The sequence below is a fragment of the Vulpes lagopus genome, chromosome 12 (genome assembly GCF_018345385.1).
Source record: "Vulpes lagopus strain Blue_001 chromosome 12, ASM1834538v1, whole genome shotgun sequence".
Taxonomy (NCBI): domain Eukaryota; kingdom Metazoa; phylum Chordata; class Mammalia; order Carnivora; family Canidae; genus Vulpes; species Vulpes lagopus.
The window spans coordinates 63256393-63281989 of record NC_054835.1 but is presented as its reverse complement, the minus strand read 5'-3'; the positions used below and the strand labels follow the sequence as shown (position 1 = coordinate 63281989).

Below are 25597 nucleotides of genomic sequence, written 5' to 3'. Positions count from 1 at the left end.
GTGCCTAAGCTCCTCGGCAAACTGATCTCCGGCCGCGCTAGCTCCCTAGCTCAGAGGCTACTGGATTTCCACACGGCAATGAAGCCTGGTAGCTAAGAATGGGTACGGTTTGGATTAAAAACAGCGAATCCCAGCTTTGTCAGTAACTGGCACTGGCCAGGTGTTAAGTCTGTGCTGCCCGCCCAGGTGACAGATGGTGGTGGTACCTTGACGCCTGGGAGCTCAGGTCGGCGGCTGTCACGTGGTATACACCCCAGAAGTGGTGGTTACTCGGGTCCTCGTGTAAATTACTGTAGTGTTGGCAAAAGTCTTAGTATTGGTCCTCGGGGAGTATACTTAGCACACAACTCTAAATCATGAAAATCATGTGTCTGGGAGCGTGGTTCAGGGGGAGAACTTCAACTCCTACTACAAAATCTGAAAACTCTATTTATCACTACAAGTAAAACTGCTTCCTACAAAGTCAGGATAAAGGAAAGAGAACTAAATCTGTCCCAATTCTACACACGCTAATAGAGCACAAAGCTTAAACAGCAGAAACGTGGTGCATACTTAGTGCCAGGTACCAACTTACAACCCTCTCCTGACAGTCACAGAACAGAACATCCTGTCTTACACGTGATCTGTAAATGCTCTTCTGGTTTCAAATATACCACACAAAATACAAATATTGTTATGAAATCTCCTATTTTATCTATTACAGCTAGGGGGGATAGGGAAGGTACCTGAGATCAGAGGTAGGATGAAATCAAGGGTTAACACAATTTTTTTCAAAGATTTTATTTATTGACACAGCACGTGCACAAGCAGGGGGAGCGGCAGGGAGAGGGCGAAGCAGGCTCAGGGAGCCTGATGTGGGGCTCGATCCCAGGGTCCTGGGATCATGACCTGAGCTGAAGGGAGACACTTCACCACTTAACCACCACTCAGGAGCCCCTTCTGTACACAATTTTAAGTAAATCCCACTATCTTATTGTTACAATATTCACAATGTAATTACCTTTGTATTGTAGGGAAAATAAAATGCATTGCAGGGAAGCCTGGGTGGCTCAGGGATTGAGCATCTGCCTTTGTCAGGATGTGGTCCCAGGGACCTGGGATCGAGTCCCACATCCGGCTCCCTGTACAGAGCCTGCTTCTCCCTCTGCCTGTGTCTCTCACAAATAAATATTTTTAAAAAAATGCATTGATAATCTTATCTCTAAAAGACATTTACTTAATTCATTCAAGGTAGAGGACAAAATTCAATGGCTAAATTACATATCTTCTGGTAATACAACCTGCCGTCTGGTTTGTTCACTAACCGGGTGAATGGAGTGAAGAGCACGTACATGCTTTGAAACATGACAGCCATTTACGGGCTGTGTGATATCAAGTAACTTAATACTTAAAGCTCAGTCTCAATTACAACATCTGGAAATAATTATTAAACTGCCATTAATAACAGCTTCTGCTAATACCAGACACCCATCACTTTGCACCAAATGTACCTTAATTATCAAAATTAAGACAGCCCCTATCCTTAATTTAGATGTGAATATAATAAACTCTTTCAGACATTTATAAAAATTGAAACAAAAACTAGACAGCACATGTCCAGCTAGTATGGTATTTGACTTTAATAACTGACTCATGAGGCACCTGGGAGGCTCAGTGGTTGAGCATCTGCCTTCAGCCCAGCGCGTGATCAGCCCGGGTGTGCCTCTCTGTGTCTCTCCGGAATAAAATCTTTAAAAAAAAATCACTGACTCCCTATAAATCTGATTTTATCCAGCTAACAACAAACTGATACTTAAGATGATTTTGAAAATACTTTGTTTTTTTTTTTTTTTTTTTTTAATTTTTTTTTTTTTTTTATTTATTTATGATAGGAACACAGTGAGAGAGAGAGGCAGAGACACAGGCAGAGGGAGAAGCAGGCTCCATGCACCGGGAGCCTGACGTGGGATTCGATCCCGGATCTCCAGGATTGCGCCCTGGGCCAAAGGCAGGCGCCAAACCGCTGCGCCACCCAGGGATCCTATTTTGAAAATACTTTATCTTAGGCTTGAACTAGATAGAATCTTAAGTATGCTGAGCCTCTTAGTGTAAGAAAAAATATGCGTGAAAACAAAATAGTTAAAATTCACTCAGCACTTACTACTGTGTCATACACTCTTCAGGGTATTTTATTTATTTATTTTTAAAGATTTTATTTATCCATGAGAGACAGAGAGAGAGACGGACGGGGGGGGGGGGGGGGGGGGGGTAGAGACACAGGCAGAGAGAGAAACAAGCTCCACGCAGGGATCACGACGTGGGACTCAATCCCGGGTCTCCAGGATCAGACCCTGGGCTGAAGGTGGCGCTAAAGCACTGAGCCACCCGGGCTGCCCTCTTCTGAGTATTTTAAACATACTACCTGATACAATCTTCACAGCAGCCTTGGGAGGTAAATTACAGTATAATCCTGATTTCACTAAGGAGTAAAGTAATAATTTACCTTGGGGAGTGACTGGAACAGAAATTTAAAAGCAGGCAATATGGTTTCAGAATCCAAGCTCATATCCTGTCACCTCTTCCTTTTCAAAGAGCTAATTGATTATTTAAACCTAAAAATACTGAAACCAACAAATTTTATACTTTTCATTCTGTTGTCAACAAACATACAGATTACTAAGTAAAATGAAAAGATACACAAGTTTTAGTTTATGAAAATTCATTTAAAAAAAAAAGAAAATTCATTTTTTTCCCCACAATTATTTATCAGGTTGTGTTCTCAGGACTTTTATAAAAGCATCTTTTGGAACTTCAATGTTGCCAATTTTCCTCAGTTTTTTCTTTCCTTCTGCTTGTCTCTTCAAAAGTTTCATTTTTCGGGTAATATCACCACCATACTGAAAAATATTTTTAAAAATTGCAAGTCCAAATCACTCCACAGAAAATCATGTAAGAGACATAATACAATTATAATGACCTTACAATTATTACCCACGAGGCAGACGTCTGCAAAGTCACCTTTCTAACCTCCTCCAGAGCAGATCATAATTTAACATCTTCTCAAAGAATGATAAAGACTTTTATTTTTTGGGTGGAGAGGAAGATCACGAGGAAACCCCATGACATGTTATCATGTCAAAAAAGAATTATCAACCTTCTTACTGATTCAGGTCTTAAGATTCTGGATTATGTAGCTATAGACTAATAAACTCACACAGCCCTAAGTGTGCCAGTCCCTACAATAAGGATTTAGAAAAAGCATCTACCATTTATTTCTCATAAGTGAGTTAAGAACCATGAGACCACAGATTCAACAAAGCAATGTAGGAGAGGTGGATTTCAAACTGCCATACTCTTCACACTTAAGACACAGTCATTGTCTTCAAAATGTCTCCTTATAAATTACATCAATGACACGTTATCCTGGTAGTAACCATTATACTTCACTGGGTAGTACTTCATATAAGGACATTTTTATAAATAAGATGGAAAAACAAGAATTTATCAAAATGAGTATGTTATCAGCCAAGCTGAGATTTACCTATTCAAAACAAAACAAGAGATAAAATGGTTATTTAAAAAAAAAAACATGGAAACTGATTTATTTATGCCCTTTGATTTTAAACTCTTGAAATAAATATATTATTACAAAGTAGAATACATACACATTTTGCCAAAACGTTTTTCCTATAGGCTTTCACACTGTACAAAAAAAAAAAGAGAGAGATTTACATAAAAATTACATAATTTCAACACTCTTTAAAAGAATTTTATTTTCAGAAACAATTTCCACTTTACTAAAGATTTAAATGATCATCCCATACTGAGTAAAACGGATATAAACAAATAATTAGGTAGCTCAAATGCTCTTGTATCTATTTTCATGTATTTGACATAAAAGAGAAAATGGATTCAACATAAGTATCAACATAAATTTAAGAATAAAAAAAGGTCAAGGCTTGTGGGTAGTCTTGATTAGGCCAAATTCAATAGTATGATCTTAATTTTAAGAATTATACAAGGTCATGTCTGGCTCAGCCTAAAACTGTTCCTACCACTCACTACTACTTCCAAAAAGTTTAAACACGGTTATCATCGCATTACCAGCTCTACCAAATATCCATTAAGACTGACTGGGAAATAATGTATTACTTTTGTAAAACCCTTTTCAGGGCAAATGAAATAATTCTAATAAATCCACCCAAGCAAATGCAAACTAATCTATTTCTATGGTGTTTCTAAGAAATTTGGAAGAAATTTGAAAAAAGTTCCTTTTATATGTATTCCATAAGAAGAGATAAAAATCTATTTTTTTTCTGTAAGGATTCTTCTACCTCCACACGCTGTGGTTAAAGTCATTTGCTACTTTCAACTGCACCTTCCAGGATGTTCCCTGGTGATCCGTTCCAGTCTGCCTAAGCTCTGGATATTCATGCAACTCAAAACCATTAACTAAAGCAAAATCGTGCTAAGAAATGAAAATTCACTGCAAACATAGGCATAAAATTTATCCCAAAACTATGTAAAAACGGTGGTTGTAATTTCACCATTACTGATACGTGTAGGTTTGGGTTTAAACTACACTAAATGGCAGTTTCCAGCAAGGGAAGACTTCCAACTTCCCAGAAATCAAGGAAACATGCTACAAGGTATTTCCTGCACTTAACTGTTACTGGTAGAGCAGCTTGTGTTCTGATTCATACATATCACATCTCTCCTAAAAAAGACCAGGGTCCTACATGAATCAGCCTATCTTCCATTTCTACTATATGTCATGCAATCAATGTACAATGCAAAGCTCAACATATTAGCATTCCTCTGCCCGTCATCTTTCCGATTTCTAATTTGGCTACTTCTGAGAAGTGATATTAAGTGCTTTAAGTAAAAATCGTAATTTAGGGGCCCCTGGATGGCTCAGCTGATCAAAAGTTGACCTTGGGCTCAGGTCATGACCCTGGGGTCCTGCTCAGCGGGGAGCCTTCTTTTCCTCTGCCTGAAGCTCTTCCAGCTTGTGCTCCCTCTCTGATAAACAAATAAAATCTTTAAAAAAAAATAATTTAGTTTTGTCTTTTGGAAGAGTAGCTCCAAAAATTTTTTCTAAAGCTTCTTAAAAAGTTTCAGTTGCTATTAGCTATACTTACTTAGGAAATTCAGTGGTCATTCAATAAAATGAGTGGAAATAAAGCAATTCTTCAAACCCATGTCCATTATATCAATAATTCTAAAAAATACCACTCAGTGTAATTTAAGTAAATAACTAACAATTATTAAAATAATGTATATTTTAATATAAAATATTTTATATTTTAATATATTATTAAAATAACAGTGCAATTTAAGTAAATAACAATTATCACTTAATTAAGTGGAATTAAAATCAGATTAGTGTTTCTACAAGTAGGAATAAGGCTTAAACCAATGTGAAGTTAAAATTTTTAATATCACTTCATAATATAGTTCTACTCCTATCATTTCCAACCATTTATTCTAAAACAGAAAACAAAAATAAATTTCAACTCACGTTTCTCTTGCAATGATTTTACTTCCAATAGCAGCTTGAATTGCTATCTCAAACAGCTGCCTAGGAAGAGAATCCTTAAGACGTTCACATATGACTTTGCCAACAGAGTGTGCTTTGTCTCTGAGAGAGAAAATGTAACTATTTACATATCCTAAATACAAATACTTACAGTACTTTTCTAGTACATACACATAATAGATGTAAAGGTGATTTCCTAAAGAGGTTCAAATGGGAACTCAACTGCCATAAATAACCCTTACTTTGAATCACGACTTTTCTGATTGTAAAAATATACCTATTACAGGAAATGTTGGAAAACAAACCATTCTTGCTACCTTTCCCCTCACCATAGAAAGCCAATGTTAAACATTTTAGAATGTTTGTTAAACACATATATGTCCTTCCAGTTACTTTCCTGCATAAGTTTGTTATTTACAGTTTGAATCATAGCATATGTCTATTTTTTATTGAATAGGCATTTTAATGTCATTAATATTACTTTACAATATAATTTTAATACCTTAAGATTATTAAATAGGTGCTCCATTATTTATTTTTATCAATCTATTTGTTGAATATATAGGATATTATATTTTTCATTATCAATTTTTATGAATATAAAAATTTTTTTGAAAAAAAAAAAATTTTTGTTTTCAATTTTAAATCTAACACAAAGTTTAAAACCATTTCTTCTACTTTGCCTTACCCTGATGTGGGAAACATTTCTTTCCATGACACTATTCTTTTTGGCTATTGTAATTCTATTCTTTCATATTTAACAGTTTGGAAAGAGAAGCATGGGAAAAGAATGGAAGGAAAAACTAGTACAAGGAAATTTAATTACTTTTAAGTGTTTAAACTGTAGCTCTCAAATAAAAATAAGCAAGCAATGATTAAATAAAAACATGTCAAAACTGGTTCCTTTCACATTCCATGATTAGTTTCTATTGAACTTACTTGTGTACAATAGTCACTAGCTCCTCTACAATATTTCCATTCAGTAGAATATCCATTTTTACAAGCTCTGCAGTCTGGTAGCCCGCATCTTCATAATCAAAACTAACAAGGAAAAACATCCAAGTGATAGATAAACATACTTCCCAAGAGACTATTATTTTTCTTTGCAAAGTAGATTTTTTTCTACCCATCCCCATATCCCCCCACCCAAAGATATAACTTTCTATCAAAATATTAAATATACATTTCACATGAACAGATCTAGATGACCACAGTAAGGGAGTCCCTCAACGTTTTACATTTATGAAATGAAAGGCAAAAGCAAGAGGAAAATAAAATGGTAAGCAAGTCTAGGAAAATGGGACACTGAAGACAAATGTCACCTTCTTCCCAATGTTTCCTCCCAAGAGCTGGCGGGCTGTAGACAACAGCATATATTCATAGCTCATTCGCAGAGATTACATGTGGGCTTCTGTTTAGCTTTCTATTACCAGTTAAATAAATACTATGCCCTGTTAAAGGGTCACTATAAATAAGACATACGGATTTCACCTACTACTCTTTAGTTTGAATCTTCACAGAGCTTTTTTGGGGATGAAATGAGTGAATACATGTAAAGCACTGAAACAGTACCTGATACAAAAAAAGTGTTCAGAACACAGCCTCGCAAGCAAATAGCACTTCATTAGCATCAGCTATTAAACAATATAGTCAAAGCTTAGAATGCTAATCAAAACAGGTTTAACTTACAAAACTGAAGTCTAGTGAGAAGGAAAATTTCATGCTTACATGTTTTTTCAATTATGGATTAGAACATGTATGGCCTAAATTGTCTTAAATTTTAAAACAAACTGATGCCAGAGCACCTGGGTGGCTCTGTGGTTGAGCGTCTGCCTTCAGCCCAGGTCGTGATCCCAGGGTCCTGGGATCGAGTCCCACATTGGAGCCTGTGTCTCCCTCTGACTCTGTCTCTGCCTGTCTGTCTCTCTCATGAATAAATAAAATCTTAAAAAAAAAAAAAAAAAAAAAAAAAAAAAGAACAACACCAAAAAAACCCCTGATGCCTAGAGCTGGAAATGTTTGGTTTCTAAGCTTTTATAGCAGGAAGGTCACAAGTTGATACTAATACTCTTTAAAGCCAGACTACCTAAAGTTTTGCTAAAATCCTTTCTTTCTGCAACAAACATTAGGATTTACTATATGAAAGATATCTTTTTTTTTTTTTAATTTTTTTATTTATTTATGATAGTCGCACAGAGAGAGAGAGAGAGAGAAGCAGAGACACAGGCAGAGGGAGAAGCAGGCTCCATGCACCGGGAGCCCGACGTGGGATTCGATCCCGGGTCTCCAGGATCGCGCCCTGGGCCAAAGGCAGGTGCCAAACCGCTGCGCCACCCAGGGATCCCTATGAAAGATATCTTAAGTACTACGCAGAAAACAAAGATAAAATCTACACATAGGATCTAGATTTCACCTGTTGACAATGTTAAAATCTTGTGTGCTCCAAAATTTTAAAATTTATTCACTCATTTTTTTTCAAAAGAAACCATTATACAAATGTTGTCTGTGTTTCCAAGCTGGCTATATGGAAACCTAAGCTCTGTTCAAAAGTTATTCATTCCAGTGTACAACACATTGAGGAATGCAGGAAACACATTTAGGAGTCTGAAAGGCTACCTGGGGGTTTTAGGACAAACAGCTCCATCAAACTTCTGACCCAGCAGCACAAGAGTCTTGAAACTTGGTCTAAGAGAAAATGTTCCTTATCTCAGTCCAGGAGGGCTGACTATGGTCACAGACCATGATGCATTTTTATTAAGTTAGGAATTGACTACTTAACAGAAAGATCCATCCTGAACATAAGAATCACCTTAATCCTGGAAGCTGGCATTCTTTTATTGTTACAGAGTTCAAACTTAAGTATGCTCTCTCATTTAATCTGAAGTATGTTTAAGTTTCTAAGCTAAAAGATTTTAGGACCACTTAATTCATAAAGTGGTATCTAAATGCGAGTATGACTGACAGACTTGCTTAGAAATGTTTGTAAACATTTAGCTTAGTCATTGTTCTTTCAACTACAACTGCTTTTTAACAACAATTCATCTTCCTCTAAATCTCACTGCCACTTATTTGCTTACGTTATCGGAAAGAAGACATGGGAGAAAAAGAAAGGGGTGACAAAGTAGAAAAACTAATTCCTCAATACAAACACAAAGGATACTCCTTTGTAAACAGTTAGGATGACTCTTTCATTATAAAGCTCATTTTATAAAGCTGAATTTCCAGGTCACTGTAGCCCAGTCTCTGAACACTGGAATTTTTCTTTGAATATTAATGTTAAATATGCCTGCACATGTATGCAGATGCACGTGTATTTTATAGATGGGAATGGTCATTTTCCCATCTACTTCCCCAGCATATTTCATATTTTCTTTATATTCCAATATATGCTATCCAGTAACATAAGATTTTAGGACACTGTGGGCAGCTAGAGTTATTTACCCCAACATAAAATACTCCCCAAATGCTATGTTTTGAGTTGTTACTTAGTATTACACCTTCCTCCACTTCTATCAGGCAGTTCCCCCCATGTACTCCTGGTTTTCATAATATGGACCACTTATTCTGGAGAAGATCAAGGTATTAAAGTGCTCACAGATCCAGGGACACACCTCACATTTTTTACAGGCTAAATATGTACGTCTGTTTTCCAAATATATTCCGGTGCTCCTAGGAATACAGAAGACACAAATACATTTCAAATGTGCCACTGAGACCACAGCAGCTTTCTGAAATCACATATAATTTTTAACAGTATACTCTTTCATGAAGAAGACACTATAACTTTTTTATTAAAAGAAGGGTAAGGGGCAGCCAGGTGGCTCAGCGGTTTAGTGCCGCCTTCAGCCCAGGGCATGATCCTAGAGACCCGGGATCGAGTCCCACGTCAGGCTCCCTGCATGGAGCCTGTTCTCCCTCTGCCTGTGTCTCTGCCTCTCTGTGTGTGTCTCTCATGAAGAAGTAAATAAATTCTTTAAAAAAATAAAAAATTAAAAAAAATTAAAAAAAAGAAGGGTAATGGTTTGATGAGTTGAAGAAGCTTGTTCTTCCAAAGCAAATTATGAACACTCTAACACTTACAAGGTTGTTCCAAGCCTTTCTATCCTTAAAGTTGTTTCTCCACTATTTTCAAGAGAACAGAGATTATTAAATGAGCTGAGAATTAGTATACTCATGTTGGTCAATATTTCAAAAGAATTGTCCAGGTATCTGAACTTCTTGTTAAATTTTTACCTAGCATATCCAGAAGACAGGGATTTCAAGGAATCATAAAAATCCACCACAATTTCATTCAAAGGGAAGAGGTATTTAAGCATAACTCTATTTTGATCAATATACATCATATTCTTCTGAACTGCTCTTCGAGCCTAAAAAAGAAAAAAAAAAAAAGTGTACTTAATGATGAACCTATTTAAATGATTTATAATGAATATAGAAAGCTGTCAATTACCAACTTAAAAATTCCCTTACAGATCCTAATAAAGAGTGGGCAAAAATGAAGGAATATTTACTGGTCTACTAAAATCTTGCAGACAATACTTGTAATACAGAGAGAACTATTTCATACTTCAATTGTAACATATTTAATAACAAAGCTTTAAATCTTTTATCTTTAACAAGTTTATCTTTTTAAAATTATATAGTATTTAATGATAAACCAAATACAATTATAGATAATGTCAAAGTTCTAATTTCTTGTTTTACAAATACTTAGGTCCAAAGATATTAAGTAAATGGCCAAAGTTTTCTAGTTTGTGATTACAGAATTAAAATGCAAATCCACTAATACTCACTTAACAGTTCTTTCCTATATGCATCGGAATATTTCAAATAGTTTTTTGAGGATGATTTGTGGATTAAGTCATTTATTATATCATAGCAAAACTAAGACAAAAGGGAGAATATCCACCCTTTAGTCAAAAGTCTCAAATATTACAGTTATCTTTCAAACTATCTTCAATTCCAAAAAACATTCTTTTAGCTAGTTAGTACAAATAAGCATCAAACTTTTCTTTGGGCTAACATGTCAACTCAGTAAATTAACACAGATGATAAAAATTCTGGTTCTATTTTTCTTACTAAACTCAAACTGATTTTAAATGTATCTATTTCATATAATAAATATACATGTGTGTAGATGTAGATCTTTATGGAAACTTCTTACAAATTTAATGTGCTTTACAAAGAGAAAACTTTTAAAACCTCAGTGGGAAACCACTGTTGGATCTAAAATTTACTTTTATATTAAATTGCATTACACTTGTACCTGGCAAAGCATCATTACTTTTCCAATATATTCATCTGGTGTGATAATGGTACCCAAAACAACAGGCTCCAAATATTCTGTAACTTTTGATTTATCAGGGAATTGTGCAGGATTGATGATCGTAATTTCCTTTTCTCTGTATTCCTAAAAATAAGAAAAATCATTCAAAAGCTTAAAAAAAAATCTTAATTACCCTGTTTTAAAATTGGCTTTTAATTTATAGTAAATATTAGAATTTATAATAACTGCATCTGTTGAATAAAAACAGAAGAATTCCTAAAGGTTAGACTATTATCTTAACAAGCTTATATTTTAAAAACCATACAACTATAACCACTTAATAGCAATTTTATTAAATAACATCTGCTGGACATTTACTAAACACATCTCATGTACCACTCAGAAAAAAATATGTAAAACGACATTTTAATCTGCTTTTTATAGGGCATTAGCATAGTTTCCTAAGTTAACTTTGATAGAAAATATTTACAGATGTTAAAGTTAAAATTTGTTTAAACTGAATTCACTGCAATTCAGATGCAATACAATACTGTCTCTGTCATTAGCTTGAAATTTGAAATTTCCTATAGCCAGGTAGCAATGACTGCTTCAGTTTTCGTAAGATAAATTACTTATGACCAAAATTATATTCTTCATTTTTGTACTGGGTTTAGAACAGCATTTTAATTACTAATTCTATTTTTTTTATTCTCAGTAACAGGTTAGTTTTGACAATATACAGATTTCTATCAGGTTAAGAAAAATACTGCATTAATTAGTTCTCAAGTGGCTTCTCCATTATTAGTCATAAAGTAATTCAATTTTTAATGCTACTAATCAAGAAATATTTCATGTAATAACTAAGTTAATGGTGTACAAAAGTTTCTCTCACATTTTGCATACACACAAACACACACACACACACACACACACTTTTTGGTTTTCCCTTGTATGTTGGTTGACAACAGTACCTTTATCAATTTTGCTGATGAAAGAACAGCTTTATATGGAACAGTAGGGGTTGTCAAAATTACAGAAGCATTATATTCTTGCTCTAGTCGCTGGTTGAAAACTTCCATATGCAAAAGTCCAAGAAATCCCAACCTGGGGGGAGAAAACGTCAAACTCCAAAATGTGTATTTCATGGGCCCTGGTTTCTTTGATGAACATAGTGTTACTTTGTGGGGAGGGGTGGGATTAAGTCATTCCAAATAAAAATAGTTTGGGCACCTCGGTGGCGTAGTCGGTTAAGCGTTTGCCTCATTCAGCTCAGGTCATGATGGTGCCGCCCTGGGACCAAATGGGGCTCCTGGCTCAGTGAGGAGTCTACTTCTACCCCCTCCCTGACTGCTGCTCATGCTCTCTCGCTGTCTCTCTCAACTAAATAAAATCTTTTAAAAATCCAAATAAAAACAAAAAGTCATTCAAACAATTCACGTCATAATTAAATGGCTAGGCAGCCTGGATGGCTCAGCGGTTTAGCACCACCTTCATCCCGGGGTGTGACCCCGGGGTCCCGGGATTGAGTCCCATGTTGGGCTCCCCACAGGGAGCCTGCTTCTCCCTCTGCCTGTGTCCCTGCCTCTCTCTCTTTGTGTCTCATGAATAAATAAAATCTTTAAAATAATAATAATTAAATGCTAGCAAAACTTCATTAAATAAGATTCAAAATTAAAAAAAAAAAAAGAAAAACTTCTTTTGGAGTTCTACTTAAAATTGCTGTAAAGCAAAAAAAAAAAAAAAAAAAAAAAAAAAAAAAAATTGCTGTAAAGCTTTTCCATAGAACATGAATAGAGTATGAAACAGGCAGACGTTTCTTTTGGTATGCTTTACACTAACCAAATATTCAGGAACAACGAACCACTTAAATTTCACTTTTCAATAAAAATTTGGTCCTACAGGGAGGGTAAAAGAACCTTACCTCCAGCCAGCACCTAAGGCAAGGCTACTATCGCGATGAACTGTCACACTGGAATCATTTATAGTCAGTTTTTCTACAGCACTCTTCAGGTTATTATATTCAGATTGGTCTATAGGGTACATCCCTGAGGACACAATAATTTCTAATTATCACATGTGAAAATCTGCCTAAAAACCAAATATATAATGCTTCCAAGACCAAAATTAAACATTTAGCTTTTAAATTACTTCCCTATATTACAACGACCACAATAATTGGTTTACTAAGAAAACCTGAATATTAAGTTACACTGGCTTCAAAGTATCTTGCAAGTTTTAAAGCCTTAATGAATTTACAACTGGATTCACACTCCAAGTGACGTTTTTATCCTTTTGCAAAAATATAAGAAAAATAAAAAAGAACCACGGAATTAGGCCTATTAGAAAAATGCATTATTTCAAGAAACAAAAGTTGAAGACATCCCACAACCACAAATGAAATTCCCTGAGATGAAAAGCAGAACTAGAAATGAAAACTACACTTAACCCTTCACTCTGTACGGCAGATAATCTATTAAAATCAAAGATAAGTTTTGCTTTTCTCAATTCATTGACAAAAACCATAAAGTTAGTGATTCATCAGATCCTTTTTCATCTGATCCTCAAGTCCTCACTCTCGAATCCTCCAAAATCCAAATGATTGACTTTGCCTAATTAAAGACAAACTTCCTAATTCCCAGGGACAGATACAAGGGGAGAAAAGCAGGTGCTGGATACCAGCACGGAGTAACCTGATGACCTCCGATCAGGCCTTCCTTCCTCAAGTATGTATCACACCACACAGTAGTGAAAGGCTGTGAAGTCCTGCACCTGAGCAGACGCACTGTCCTCTGCCACTTACACTGGTACTATACAATGTTAAAGGAAGTCCAACTAAAAGGCAGCAATAAATGTCTACTGAGAATTAGTCATGAATGCATGCTAACTCAAGAAATATTCCAAATGCAATGGCCTATCCCCCCAGGGAAACAAAAAGGAAATCCATGTCACTATGTTCTTTTACATATCAGAGAGCCCATATTTTCCAAGAAGTCCTAAAAGAAAAAAAAAAAGTGTAGGAAATGATCTCCCACATAAAGCTTCAATATACATATGAAATTAACTGACACATAAATAGCATTCAAAAAATGAAAACAGAAAGAGTATTCTGGAATTAGCTGTTATTGAAAACGATTATTTCTGGTAATTATTACTTCAATTTACAGAATAAATTGTCCCTCATCCTTGAATTTGTGAGCTCCTCACCTGCAAATACCATTGGTTTCGCGGATTTAAACCCAGGCAAGGGCTCCACTGGTTGTTTATGTAAATATAATGTATCTCCTATTTGTGCTTCAGTGACATCTTTCATCCCAGCAATCAGATAGCCCACCTGTCCTGCATATCTAAATAAAATTATTATATGGAAATATTTACTGCTTTAATGTTTCAAGTGCATACTCACAATTAGCTCTACCTTTCCTGGAAATTATAACATTTTCCAAATAAAACCTCATCTAATTCAGAGTAAGTGCTACCTATCAATTCTTAACGCTAAATGGTCAGTAAAAGATCATGACCATGCCTTACAATCCATTATCAAGGACCTCTCCCACACAAGCCTATGGCCTTCTTCAGGAATCTGCCTGCCTTTGCAAATTAAATAACAGCTTCTAAAATATAATAGAAACATAGAGAAACTAAGTGCAGAAACAAGATATTTCTTGTACTGTAAAACACTATTTTATTAATGAATTGTGTCATTGATGCACTTAAAAAAAAAAAGATAGATTTTTAACCAAGCAGAAAAGTGTGAACTCTAAATGAATCTGACACCAATTTAATGCTCTAGGAAAAGAGCACATCCGAAAATTTCAGAGTTTTAGCTTAGTTTTTGTTGTTGGTTTTAAAGCAAATTTCCTACATAGTAACAAACAACGTTTAGGATATCAGAATCTTAAGTGAAGATACGATAACTGTCAATACATGATCTACATGATGGAACACAGATAAATATTTGAGTAAAATCAAAATAGACTTAATGCCTCAAATAAAAAATGTAATGAGCAAAATAGTGCTAGTTTTAGACATTAAACTATCAAGTGTGACCTACACAGTTGCCTGATTCACTACCTTGGTTTTCACCTATGAGGAAACAAAGACCTTAGGTTGCCCCACGTATGTGCCAGATGATTAATCTCCTCAGTACCTGGTGTAATGCTGGAGTAGGCGCTCAAATATTCGTTAGCAAATTCAGAATTCAGTTTTTCCAACGCACACTACCTTCCTAACCATGGATTCTCTAGTTAGTCAAAGTCTTACCATACTAAAGGAAAAATTACTGAATTTTTCTTCACTTTTACATCAAATGATCTACTTATAATCTACTTATAAATATATATAAATATACTTATAAAGAAATACCAAACTGATGCCCAGTATAGTACGGATATGGGTGAAGAGAACTCTCTCTTTCACGGTCTCTTCAAATACATCAATATAGGGCCCAGTGTGCACCAGATCATTAAATGTGTTATGACTAGTCAAAAGGAATAAAAATATATCAAATTTGTACCGTCCTTCACATGAGATTCCTTTTGCAAGAGCATTTAATATTTAGTCTCATTAAAGAATCCATTTGGGTTTTTTCTGAGTCACCCAACTGGGATCACCCTAAGCACAGCAAGCTGAGAAAGGCAGAGATTGAAACACACACAAAGGTATTTTAATTACTACTGCAGATTACTTACAATTTATGTGTTGGCTGCTCATTAGGATTCAGAACTCCTATTTCATTAACTTCATATGTCTTTTTAGTATGTGCAGATACAATTTTATCTCCTTTGGAAACAATTCCATCAAATAATGCTACATTGGCTATCACACCCCTATACTGGTCAAAGGTGGAATCAAATACCAAGGCTTTCAGAGGATTTTTGCGATGCACTTTGGGACTAATTAAAAACAAATGAGAAGAAAATATATACATGATAAATTAAAATCTTAATAAAATGCTTATTTTTAAATTCAAATGTTATGCTTAATTTATTCTAGTACCTGAAAAAGACTGATAACTGACAGCTAAAATAAAAAGATCTTCCTATGAAGTATAATGCCTATTTTTATATTAGTTTTAATTTAATCTTGAGTGTCAAATAAATGACTTTTAAGATCTACGAAACTGATGAAATACATTGATTCAGTATTAAAACACAATAATTGCTAATGTATTCAAGTCTCCATACTCAAAGATTATTAGGAAGAGATCCTTACCACCCTTGTTTGCTTTCTTTTTCTGTACTGTACTTGATTTCTATGTATTACTAAAAATAAAAAAAGACTGTATTTTCACTCACAAGAATGATCTAATCTAAAATTACAGATCAGACTGATGGCCTTTGTACTGCTAAAGACAAACAGTAGAAAAACAGCAAAGTACTCACGGGGGTATTCTTTCAATGACTGCCTGAAGAACTCTTTCAACATTTGTTCCAAGTTTCGCAGAAATCTAAAAAAGAATACACACAAAAAAAAGCATTTAAAGACTATTTTTCTATTCAGGTGACTGAGCTTTATAATTAGAAAAAAGAAAGAATTCTAACAGTCATTAATTTGAAGAAAGCAGTAAAAAGCACAAACCATATAATAACACTGACAAAATTCTTCCATTACAGTAGAGGAGTCTATGGTTCTTGGTTTAAATTACAAAAGTATTCTGATTACGGTATGAAAGCAGTAGTCTAAGAGTTTAAAAAAAATCTGAGTAACAGTTACGACTCTGTATGCAATGTATGACTTTATATTTTTCCTAAACCTCAAGATTATTGCATATAAAGAGAATAAACAATATACATGTATGGCACACATATAGTTATAAGGCATATTACTACTTTCGTTCTCGAGAGAGCGAGCGAGCGTGAGCGAGCCTGAAGACTCAAAAAAAAAAAAAAAAATAAGGGCACGACTCACCTTTGTCATTATTAGTAACTGGATTGCCTCTGAAATCCTCACTTCAAAGCCCGTTCCCTAAAAACTACCTCTTAACCTTTAAGCTGTCTCTAGATCAGTTTCCCAAGTCAGCACTAAGGATGGTTTGGGGTGATAATTGTTTTAGGGACTGTTCTGTGCATTTTAGGATGTTTAACAGAATCTACGGAATGTCATCAACCCACAAGACAACAGTAGCACCCATTCCCCAGAATGATAACGAAAATGTTGGGATCCCTGGGTGGCGCAGCGGTTTAGTGCCTGCCTTTGGCCCAGGGCGTGATCCTGGAGACCTGGGATCAAATCCCACGTCGGGCTCCCGGTGCATGGAGCCTGCTTCTCGCTCTGCCTATGTCTCTGCCTCTCTCTCTGTGTGTGTGACTATCATAAATAAATTAAAAAAAATAAAAATAAAAAAGAAAATGTCTCCAGACGTTGCCAAATGGTTCCTAGGGGGCAAAACTACCCCCTAAGGAGAACCGCTGCTCTAGGCTCTAGTACCTTCTTTGCAAGGATCCTTTGAATAGACTACCTTTTCTCATTATCCATTAGCTCCCTGCCCCCTCCTTTCCCAGCTGAGACTCCAAGGTCCACTATTTATAATCACTCTGTTCAACCACTCTCTATTCTCTCCCTATCTTAAGGTTGGTAAAACTCAACTGTGACTGCTTCCAACTATGTTTTGTCTTTTTCTTAAGGTTTTATTAATTTGAGAAGCGGGGGGGGGGGGCGAGCGAGCACACGTGAGGAGAACAGAGGAAGAAGGAGAAGCAGACTCCCTGTGGAGCATGGAGCTCAAAGCAGGGCTCAATCCCAGGACCCCAAGATCATGACCTTAGCTGAAGGCAACACCTAACTGAGCTACCCAGGCACCCCAACAATGTGTCTTTTTAGGCCTACAATATAATCAGAGGGTTCAACATTACTGAGAAAAATCAAGTAACTGGTCTGGTTGGTTTCTTGTGAATTTATGACCACTCATCTCAACATGCAGTTAAACTTCCAACTTCCCAGGACGCGTCCTATAGTAAATTCACATTATCATTCAGTAGGGCATTTCACAACACCTTCCTTTCGATCACACATTTCCCCCTTTGGCCAATTCACTCTTGGTTGATGACTCCACCTATTATTTCATTTAAGAAAACAGAAAATATCACAAACTCCCTTACCCAAAAGATATAAATACACTTGTATTTATATTCACAACCTCTTTGCTGTCTCCCATTACATTTGAAAATTATTCCTTCTCTGAATACTCAATCCTTCCACTTCCTATTCTAAATCCTACTGTGATCTTTCTCAAGTTCTTACTCATAAATACTCTCAAACTGATAAGAACTCATAAATACTCTCAAACTGATAGTTTGGCTTCTGGACCTTATCTCTACACTTGTCCTTAAGAAATGATATTCATCTGTAAGACCTCAATACCACATATATGGCTAATAACTCCTAAATATCTCTGACCCCACTCTCTACATGAATGCCTGAATTGTAGATTTACGCAGTATCTCTACTTGGACGTCTAATAGACATTTCAAACCCATTACATCCGAAGCAAAGCTTTTGTCTTCTCCTCTATCTTCTCCTCATATCGGTATCAACTACTACTATCAACTACTTGCTTTAAATCCAAAGCTACCTCATTCTTTTATCACTTCCTTACACGTAACCTACAAGCAAATCTATCCTATCTACGAATATACATCAAATTTGCCCACTTCTGCAACATCACCATCACATACTTAGCCACCTCCCCAGCCCCTGAGCTATTACTGCAAGCTGGCTTCCCCTAGCTCTTCTTATTCTTTCCTAATGAATTCTCTATAAAGCAACCTGAACAATCAATTTATTTTCCTCACTTGCTTTAAAATCCTTTATCTTAGAATAGCTTACAAACCTCAGCACAGCAAGTCCCAGCATGACTTGATTCCTGCCTACCTCTACAAAGCCATCTTACCTAACTTGCCTCCTTTCTGTTCCTTAAACGTGCCAAACCTTGCCAAACATGCAAGCCTTTACACTTGCTCTTTCCTCCTCCTGGAATGCGTTTTCCCCAACTCTTCATTTCTTCAGTCTCAGTTCATCAGAGATGCCCTACCTAACATACTCTGCATCTGAGAAAAAAGGATTATTTTCTATGATACTCCACCTAAAACACAATTTCTTTTTTTTTTAATTTATTTATTCATGATAGACAGAGAGAGAGAGAGAGAGAGAGAGAGAGAGAGGGGCAGAGACACAGGCAGAGGGAGAAGCAGGCTCCATGCAGGGAGCCCGAAGCGGGACTCGATCCCGGGACTCCAGGATCACGCCCTGGGCCGAAGGCAGGCGCTAAACCACTGAACCACCCAGGGATCCCCTAAAACACAATTTCTTGAATGAATTTTCTTAACACCTCTCTTACTCAATAATTACTACGCTTACTTCTTTCTTTACTTATTTAATGACTGCCTCCCTGAGGAGAATATAAACACAATGATTCAGGAGCTTCATCTATCCTGTTGAAGCTGTGTGCCTAGCTGGCACATACCAGATTAGTATCTGAATGAATTTTATAAAGATGCATTAAAATCAGAATGTTAATTATACTTTAATATGACCCAAGTTATGAAACCATAATTCCAGGACTGCCTTATGAGGTTTCTCTTTATAATAAGAACCACTGAATTCCGTATGTATCTATCCCCAAAAAAAATACTCCTTTTTCAGTTACTACCATGTTGTATATAATCATCCATCGTGTTAAGGTTAAACAAACAAAAAACACTCCGTCACCTCAAACTTGCTCCTTCAAAAATCAAACGAGATGGAAAGTGGAAGGTGAACATTATATTGTTGCACTGACATACTTTCTATACAAACACACAGCTACACAAGGCTCAGGCTATTCAACACCTACATCATCATTTGAAAGGTAAATAAAATCCAAATTTAAAATAGTAACAACTTTGATACAAATAAAAATTTATTGTTTCTTAAGATTATTACTATAACAAGTTCTTTTGCCAAAAAAAAAAAAAAAAAAAAGTTTTGTCAATTCAAAAACAAATACATACAAATGCCTTTAAATTATTTTGAACCCGCTGTTTAAAGACAGTACTTCCAGGGGCACCCAAGTGACTTAGTTAGGCATCCAGCTCAGGTCATGATTTCAGGGTCCTGGGATGGAGTCCTGAGTGAGGCTCCTCGCTCAGCAGGGAGTAGGATTCTCTCTTCCCCTCCTCTCAGCCTCTCCCCTGCTCATGCGCACACTGTGTGTAAAATAAATCTTTGACTGAATGAATGAATGAATGAATGGAGTAATTCCATGGAGGCAAAATAGTAACAAGCAATACTGTCATCAGCTGTAGAAGACCTGTTTCTTTGTCCTGACACATTAGCTAACTAGATCTGTAATCTTAGGCAATAAAATTTGTGAGCCTTAGTTCTTTCAAGTGGATCACAAGAATAATTACGGTCTATCCTAACAAAGATTTCTGATGATCAAATGAAATATTAGTAAAAACACCTTTGTAAAACTATGAAAACTTTATATACCAATGGGCCATCAAATACTATAAAATTTCACTGAGGCCAATCCCCGAGATTTTTTTTTTTTTTAGGATTTTATTTATTTATTTATGAGAGACACAGAGAGAGAGAGAGGTAGACACAGGCAGAGGAAGAATCATGCTCCATGCAGGAGCCCGATGTGGGACCCGATCCCAGGATTCCGGGATCACACCCTGATCCAAAGGCAGATGCTCAACCGCCGACCCACCCCAGACATCCCAATCCCTGAGATTTTTTGTAAGTGTAACTATGTCTTCAAAAAAAAAAAAGGGTATTTTACCTTAATACATTCATTTCTTGGAATATCAAACACTTTTTCAATTTGCTTTTCCACTCTTTCAGGATCAGCATTCTTCAGATCTATCTTAAAAAAAAAAAATCATTATGTGTTAATACAGTAAAAAAAGATGTATTACATATTAATAGTATTCAGAGACAGTTAAGAGCATACCTACGATAACTGATACCTCTATTTTTCTTTTCAAAAGTGTTAAGATAATCCAGACATAGGCAATATAATTTTAAGAAATAGACCCACTGAAAAACAGAGAGCAGACAACAGAGCATGCAATAACTTTACGCAGCTGGCAACTCAATGTAGTAAAAGAGTTCAATAACAATTTATCAACCAAGATCATATAAACTGATTTTATAAATTAGATATAACTTATGACAGCAAACTGTCCTACCTATAAGCAACTTTGCATCTTTTAATCTTAACTCTAATAATATAAACAAAATTCAACTGAATGCAATTCAGATTTTTTTTAAGTAGGCTCCACACCCAGCAGATCCCAACTCAGAACTTGAACTCACAACCCCGAGTCCAAGACCTGAGCTGAGATCAAGCTGGATGCTTCACCAACTGAGCCACCTAGCATCCTGCAAAGTGGATTTTTAAATTAAGACTGTTAATTTTAAAATATAAAAGTTAAGGTTTATCAACAGTGCTCAGCTTAGGACTTCACTGTTATGTTCCATGTGTTATACTATTTCCCCCCAATTAAAGGCTTTTTCTTTTCCTATATGTGTTTTAGCGTAATAAACGTACTTTGGCTGCCCTGCATGTTGTTCCTTTCCTCCACAAATAGCCCTCAATATTCCATGTCAATCCAGGGAGATGGTCTTCTCAACTACATGTAAGGATATAGGAGATTGAGTTGCAATTCTATTACGTGCAATTCAAAGAAATAAATCCTACCAATATATTTAATATGCAGTTGAAGATTCCTCACATAAAAAATAGTATACTTAATAGTCAAACACTAAATTCACTTTTAGAAAGTAAAATACTAAATGGTATTATTGTCTCATTAGAATTACCTTGTTTATAACTGGAATTACCGACAGCTGTGCTTCAAAGGCAAGAAAGAAGTTTGCTACAGTTTGGGCTTGAATACCCTAGAAAAATCAAGACAAAGGTACCGATATGACCATTCTACCATCTATCACAAAAGCTAGGATTTAAAACCATTCCACACATCTTCACCAAAAGCAGAGGTATAAAAAAAGTATGGTATCTATACTCCCAGAAATCCAGGTCCCTTGTGAAAATTCCTTTCATATCATGAAATATTACTGGAGACAAAAGACATGAAACATGAGCCCTCAAGGTCATGAAAGCCTACTGAAGGACACAGTCATGTGATAAGGTTCTTGGAGCCCCGTATCCAATGTACGTGAGGCAGACACTGACTGTTCCTCAGTTCCTTGAGGAGCAAGGAAGGTTTAACACAACAAATACCCTGGGTTTTGAATGAAAAGTTTGTGAGAAAATGAAACATATCAAAGACTTACTTTAATAGTACATCACAGCTCTTTTTTTTTTTTTTTTTTTTTTTTTTTTTTTTTCATCACAGCTCTTATACCATCATTGAACTGAATATGTTTTTATGGTTATCTTCACACCACAAAAGAACTTGGTAATGTTAATGACATATTTCCTTAATGGTAATATTTCCCAAATCACCTTAAAATCACCCAAAATGACCTGTGAAATATTCATTTTCAAATTCTGCTAAAAATTAATATTAAAACCCCAAATTAAGAACTCCAAAAATTGAGGTTTTGGTGGGATGAATGTCGTATATACTCCAACAATCCCTTCATTCTTCTAGAAGATTAAAGTCTTTAAAATATGAACGAGTCAACCTCAGACTGCTTTAGTGCCATAAAATTGAAATCAACAGGACCAAAGCATATGATTTGGCTTAATACAATAAATCTTATTATTTTCAAACATAAAAACTCTATTTCCAAAATATATTTTTAGGAAAACCTCTTGAAACAACCGAATAGCATGTCACACCACATAAAATTGCAAGTACCTACCTCGTTTGCATCCACCACAAGTAAAACGCCCTGGCAAGCGGACAGTGACCTGGATACCTCGTAACTAAAATCAACATGGCCCTGAAGAACAGAAAATATCCATACTTCTCAAGTGAGCTGTATTTTTTTTAAGATTTTTTTTTAATTTATTCATTCATGAGAGACACAGACAGAGGGGCAGAGACAAAGGCAGAGGGAGAAGCAGGCTCCCTGCAGGGAGCCTGACGCGGGACTTGATCCGGGGTCTCCAGGATCCTGCCCTGGGCGGAAGGCAGAGGCTAAACTGCTGAGCCACCAGGGCTGCCCAAGAGCTGTAATTTTTTAGAGAGGGAAATTATGGTCAATCTACTGAATCCCCTTGATAAAAAATTAATTCCTTTTTTTTTTAGCCTATACTTGTGAAACAACTGACTCAAACATAAAAACACTGAGAAAACCAAAAGCAAAATGTTTAATGCTCGGTTCTAAAACTGAACAGGGATTTGTTTGCAGAATCAATCCAAGGCTGACACAACAAGAGAGATGAAATATTACACGTACCGGTGTATCGATGAGATTTAGAAGGTACTGCTTTCCTTCACAATTATAGAAAAGAGACGCTGTCTGTGCTTTAACAGTGATTCCTCTTTCTCGTTCCACTTGCAATTTATCAAGAACCTGTTTATTATTTTTTGTTTTATCAATTGTGCCTACAAGGAGAAAAACACTTACTGAGATTTCTATAGGCTTAAAAAAAAAAAAAAAAGACACAACACTGCATATAAAATCAAAACCAAAATTTTAAAAGGCACAGTAAAGACGATGATTAAGCACTCGTGGCCGTCAATTAACTATAGAACATAAAATGAAAATACCTGTTAGTTCCAGGAGTCGGTCAGCCAAAGTACTTTTGCCATGATCCACATGTGCAATGATGCTGAAATTTCTGGTATTTTCAACAGAGAATCTAGACATGTCGATTTTTTCCTAGAAAGGGAAGAAAAATAAAACATTTATGAGCATACATTTTGCAGGATATGAAACAAGTATACCAATTCCAAGAACATTCCAAGAACTTTCCTATAGTCTTCTTGGAATAATTTTATTGAGTCAGCCTTGGGCCCAGGGCGTGATCCCGGGAGCCTGCTTCTCCCTCTGCCTGGGTCTCTGCCTCTCTCTCTCTTTCAGGAATAAATAAAATCTTAAAAAAAAAAAAAAAGTAACTCCAGATTTTTAGTTGTAGGCATCCTCTTTAGGGTTTTACGAGGACCCACACCCACGACTATTCCTGGGCCCGGCGTCAGGAACTGCTCGCCTCCCTCGCCGGCGCCAGGCCTCGAGATGCCCCGGAACAGCGCGAAGCACACCCCGGCCCTGCCCGCGCTGCCCACGCCCTGGACGCCGTCAGCCGCCTCCAGACACGGAGCACGGAAGCCACAGGACAGAGGAATCCCGGCAGGCTTCTAGGAGGCGGCGAAGCCTGCCAGGCCTCGCACCCGCGCGCAGCCCCGCCCCCGCCCCGCCCCGCCCGCCCCAAGCGCAGCCCCCGCCCCGCACACAGGCCCCGCCCACGCCCCGCCCCGCCCACGCCCACGCCCCGCCCCGCCCCCGCGCAGCGCAAGCCCCGCCCTGCCCCGCCCCGAGAGCCGACCCCGCCCCCCGCTGAGAGACCCCCCCCCCCGTCGCGCCTGCGCAACGAAGGCCGCTCCACTCCGAGGCGCGGTCGCCCAGGGCTCACCTTGCGGTCGGCCGGGGCGTCGGGGCTGCGCGGAGTCCCGGCCGCGGCAGCAACCGCCCGGGTGGGCGCGGGGCCGGACTCCGGGGGCCCCCGTCGTGCGGCCGCCGCGGCCCACAGCCTGAGCGCGTGCCCGTGCCACCCTCCGCGCCCCGCGGGCGTCCACATGCTGCGCGCTCCCGGGGCCTCAGGGGCGGGTCTCCACGCGGCTCGCCGCCATCGCGCCGGTACGGCGGGTCCCGGCGCGTCACGCGAGACGACGCGCGGCTCCCGGCGTCGGCACGTCGCACGCGTGGTGACGTCAGCGCGCCCGCCCGAAGGCGGGGCGGAGCGCTCGGCCCGGCCGCGGCGCGGGGAGTCGGCTTCGCCTGGGGCGGGGAGGGCAGCGCGGCTCCGAGGCCGGGGTCCTGCGTCCGGGAGGGCCCGAGCGGGGGTGCGCCCCGCGGAAGGCGGCCGAGCCTGCCCGCCAGCTCCCGCCCGGCTCCCGGCTCCCGGCCCCTCGGCCTCGGCGTCCGGGACACTGGCCTCCGCCGGAATGGAGAGTGCGAGGCCCCGGGGTCGAGCCCCGCGTCGGGCTCCCTGCAGGGAGCGTGGAGCCTGCTCCTCCCTCTGCCTCGGTCTCTGCCTCTCTCGTTCTGAATAAATAAATAAAATTAAATAAATAAAGTGCTGAGGCCGGCGTAGCGCGGCAGTGCCCGTCCCCCCACGTGTCCCACGCCGGTGGCTGACAGTCCCCTAGACAGCCCCCATGACGTCCCCGCGCCGTCCCCATGACGTCCCCACGCTGTGGCTCTCGACGTCCCCATGACGTCCCCACGCTGTCCCCATGACGTCCCCCCGCCGGTGGCTGACAGTCCCCTCGACAGCCCCTATGACGTCCCCGCGCCGTCCCCATGACGTCCCCACGCTGTCCCCATGACGTCCCTGTCGACGTCCCCACGCCGGTGGGTGACAGTCCTCTCAACATCCCCATGACGTCCCCACGTCGTCCCTCTCGACATCCCCATGACGTCCCCACGTCGTCCCTCTCGTAATCCTCATGACGTCCCCACGTCGTCCCTCTCGACGTCCCCATGACGTCCCCACGCTGTCCCCCCTCGACGTCCCCATGACGTCACCACGACGTCCCCCGCGGTCCCCGCCGTCCCCTTGCTCTTCTCTGGACCGCGGAAAGGTGGGTGCAGACCGACGGGGCAGCAGCCGAGCGGAGCCCAGGGTTGCGCCAGGTCCCGGCCGCCGTCGGGCTGCGGTCACCGCCGTCCCGGCCCCTGCCGTCGCCTCTGCC

At 38.6% G+C, this 25597-nt stretch overlaps 1 protein-coding gene across 2 annotated transcripts; it reads right to left on the bottom strand.

Moving 5' to 3' along the window:
* Positions 1–1914: 1914 nt before the first annotated feature.
* On the bottom strand, positions 1915–25042 carry GUF1 (GTP binding elongation factor GUF1). Of its 2 annotated transcripts, XM_041724764.1 has the most exons (17): positions 24316–25042; positions 23453–23564; positions 23139–23287; positions 22599–22679; positions 21591–21668; positions 20548–20631; positions 16166–16230; positions 15473–15676; positions 13989–14128; positions 12706–12829; positions 11756–11888; positions 10785–10928; positions 9752–9885; positions 6458–6559; positions 5501–5620; positions 3645–3681; positions 1915–2876 (listed from the first exon to the last, which is right to left on the bottom strand). In XM_041724764.1, exons 1-17 carry the CDS (start codon positions 24478–24480, stop codon positions 2739–2741), a joined length of 2010 nt encoding a protein of 669 aa, XP_041580698.1. In that variant the 5' UTR covers positions 24481–25042; the 3' UTR covers positions 1915–2738. The 2 variants fall into 2 exon arrangements, with proteins under 2 accessions (XP_041580698.1, XP_041580699.1); XM_041724765.1 differs by lacking the exons at positions 21591–21668; positions 22599–22679; positions 23139–23287; positions 23453–23564; positions 24316–25042 and adding an exon at positions 21319–21340 and having other exon boundaries at positions 20548–20627.
* Between the last annotated feature and the right edge of the window lie 555 nt (positions 25043–25597).

Excerpts from the sequence above, each read along its gene's own strand:
- GUF1 (XM_041724764.1), bottom strand. The coding sequence starts at position 24,480 with ATGTGGACGCCCGCGGGGCGCGGAGGGTGGCACGGGCACGCGCTCAGG. Across the intron at positions 15,677-16,165 it reads GTCATTGAAAGAATACCCCC|TCCCAAAGTGCATCGCAAAA; the intron begins GTGAGTACTTTG and ends GTTTTTAATTAG. Across the intron at positions 2,877-3,644 it reads AAAACGTTTTGGCAAAATGT|TATGGTGGTGATATTACCCG; the intron begins GTATGTATTCTA and ends AATATTTTTCAG.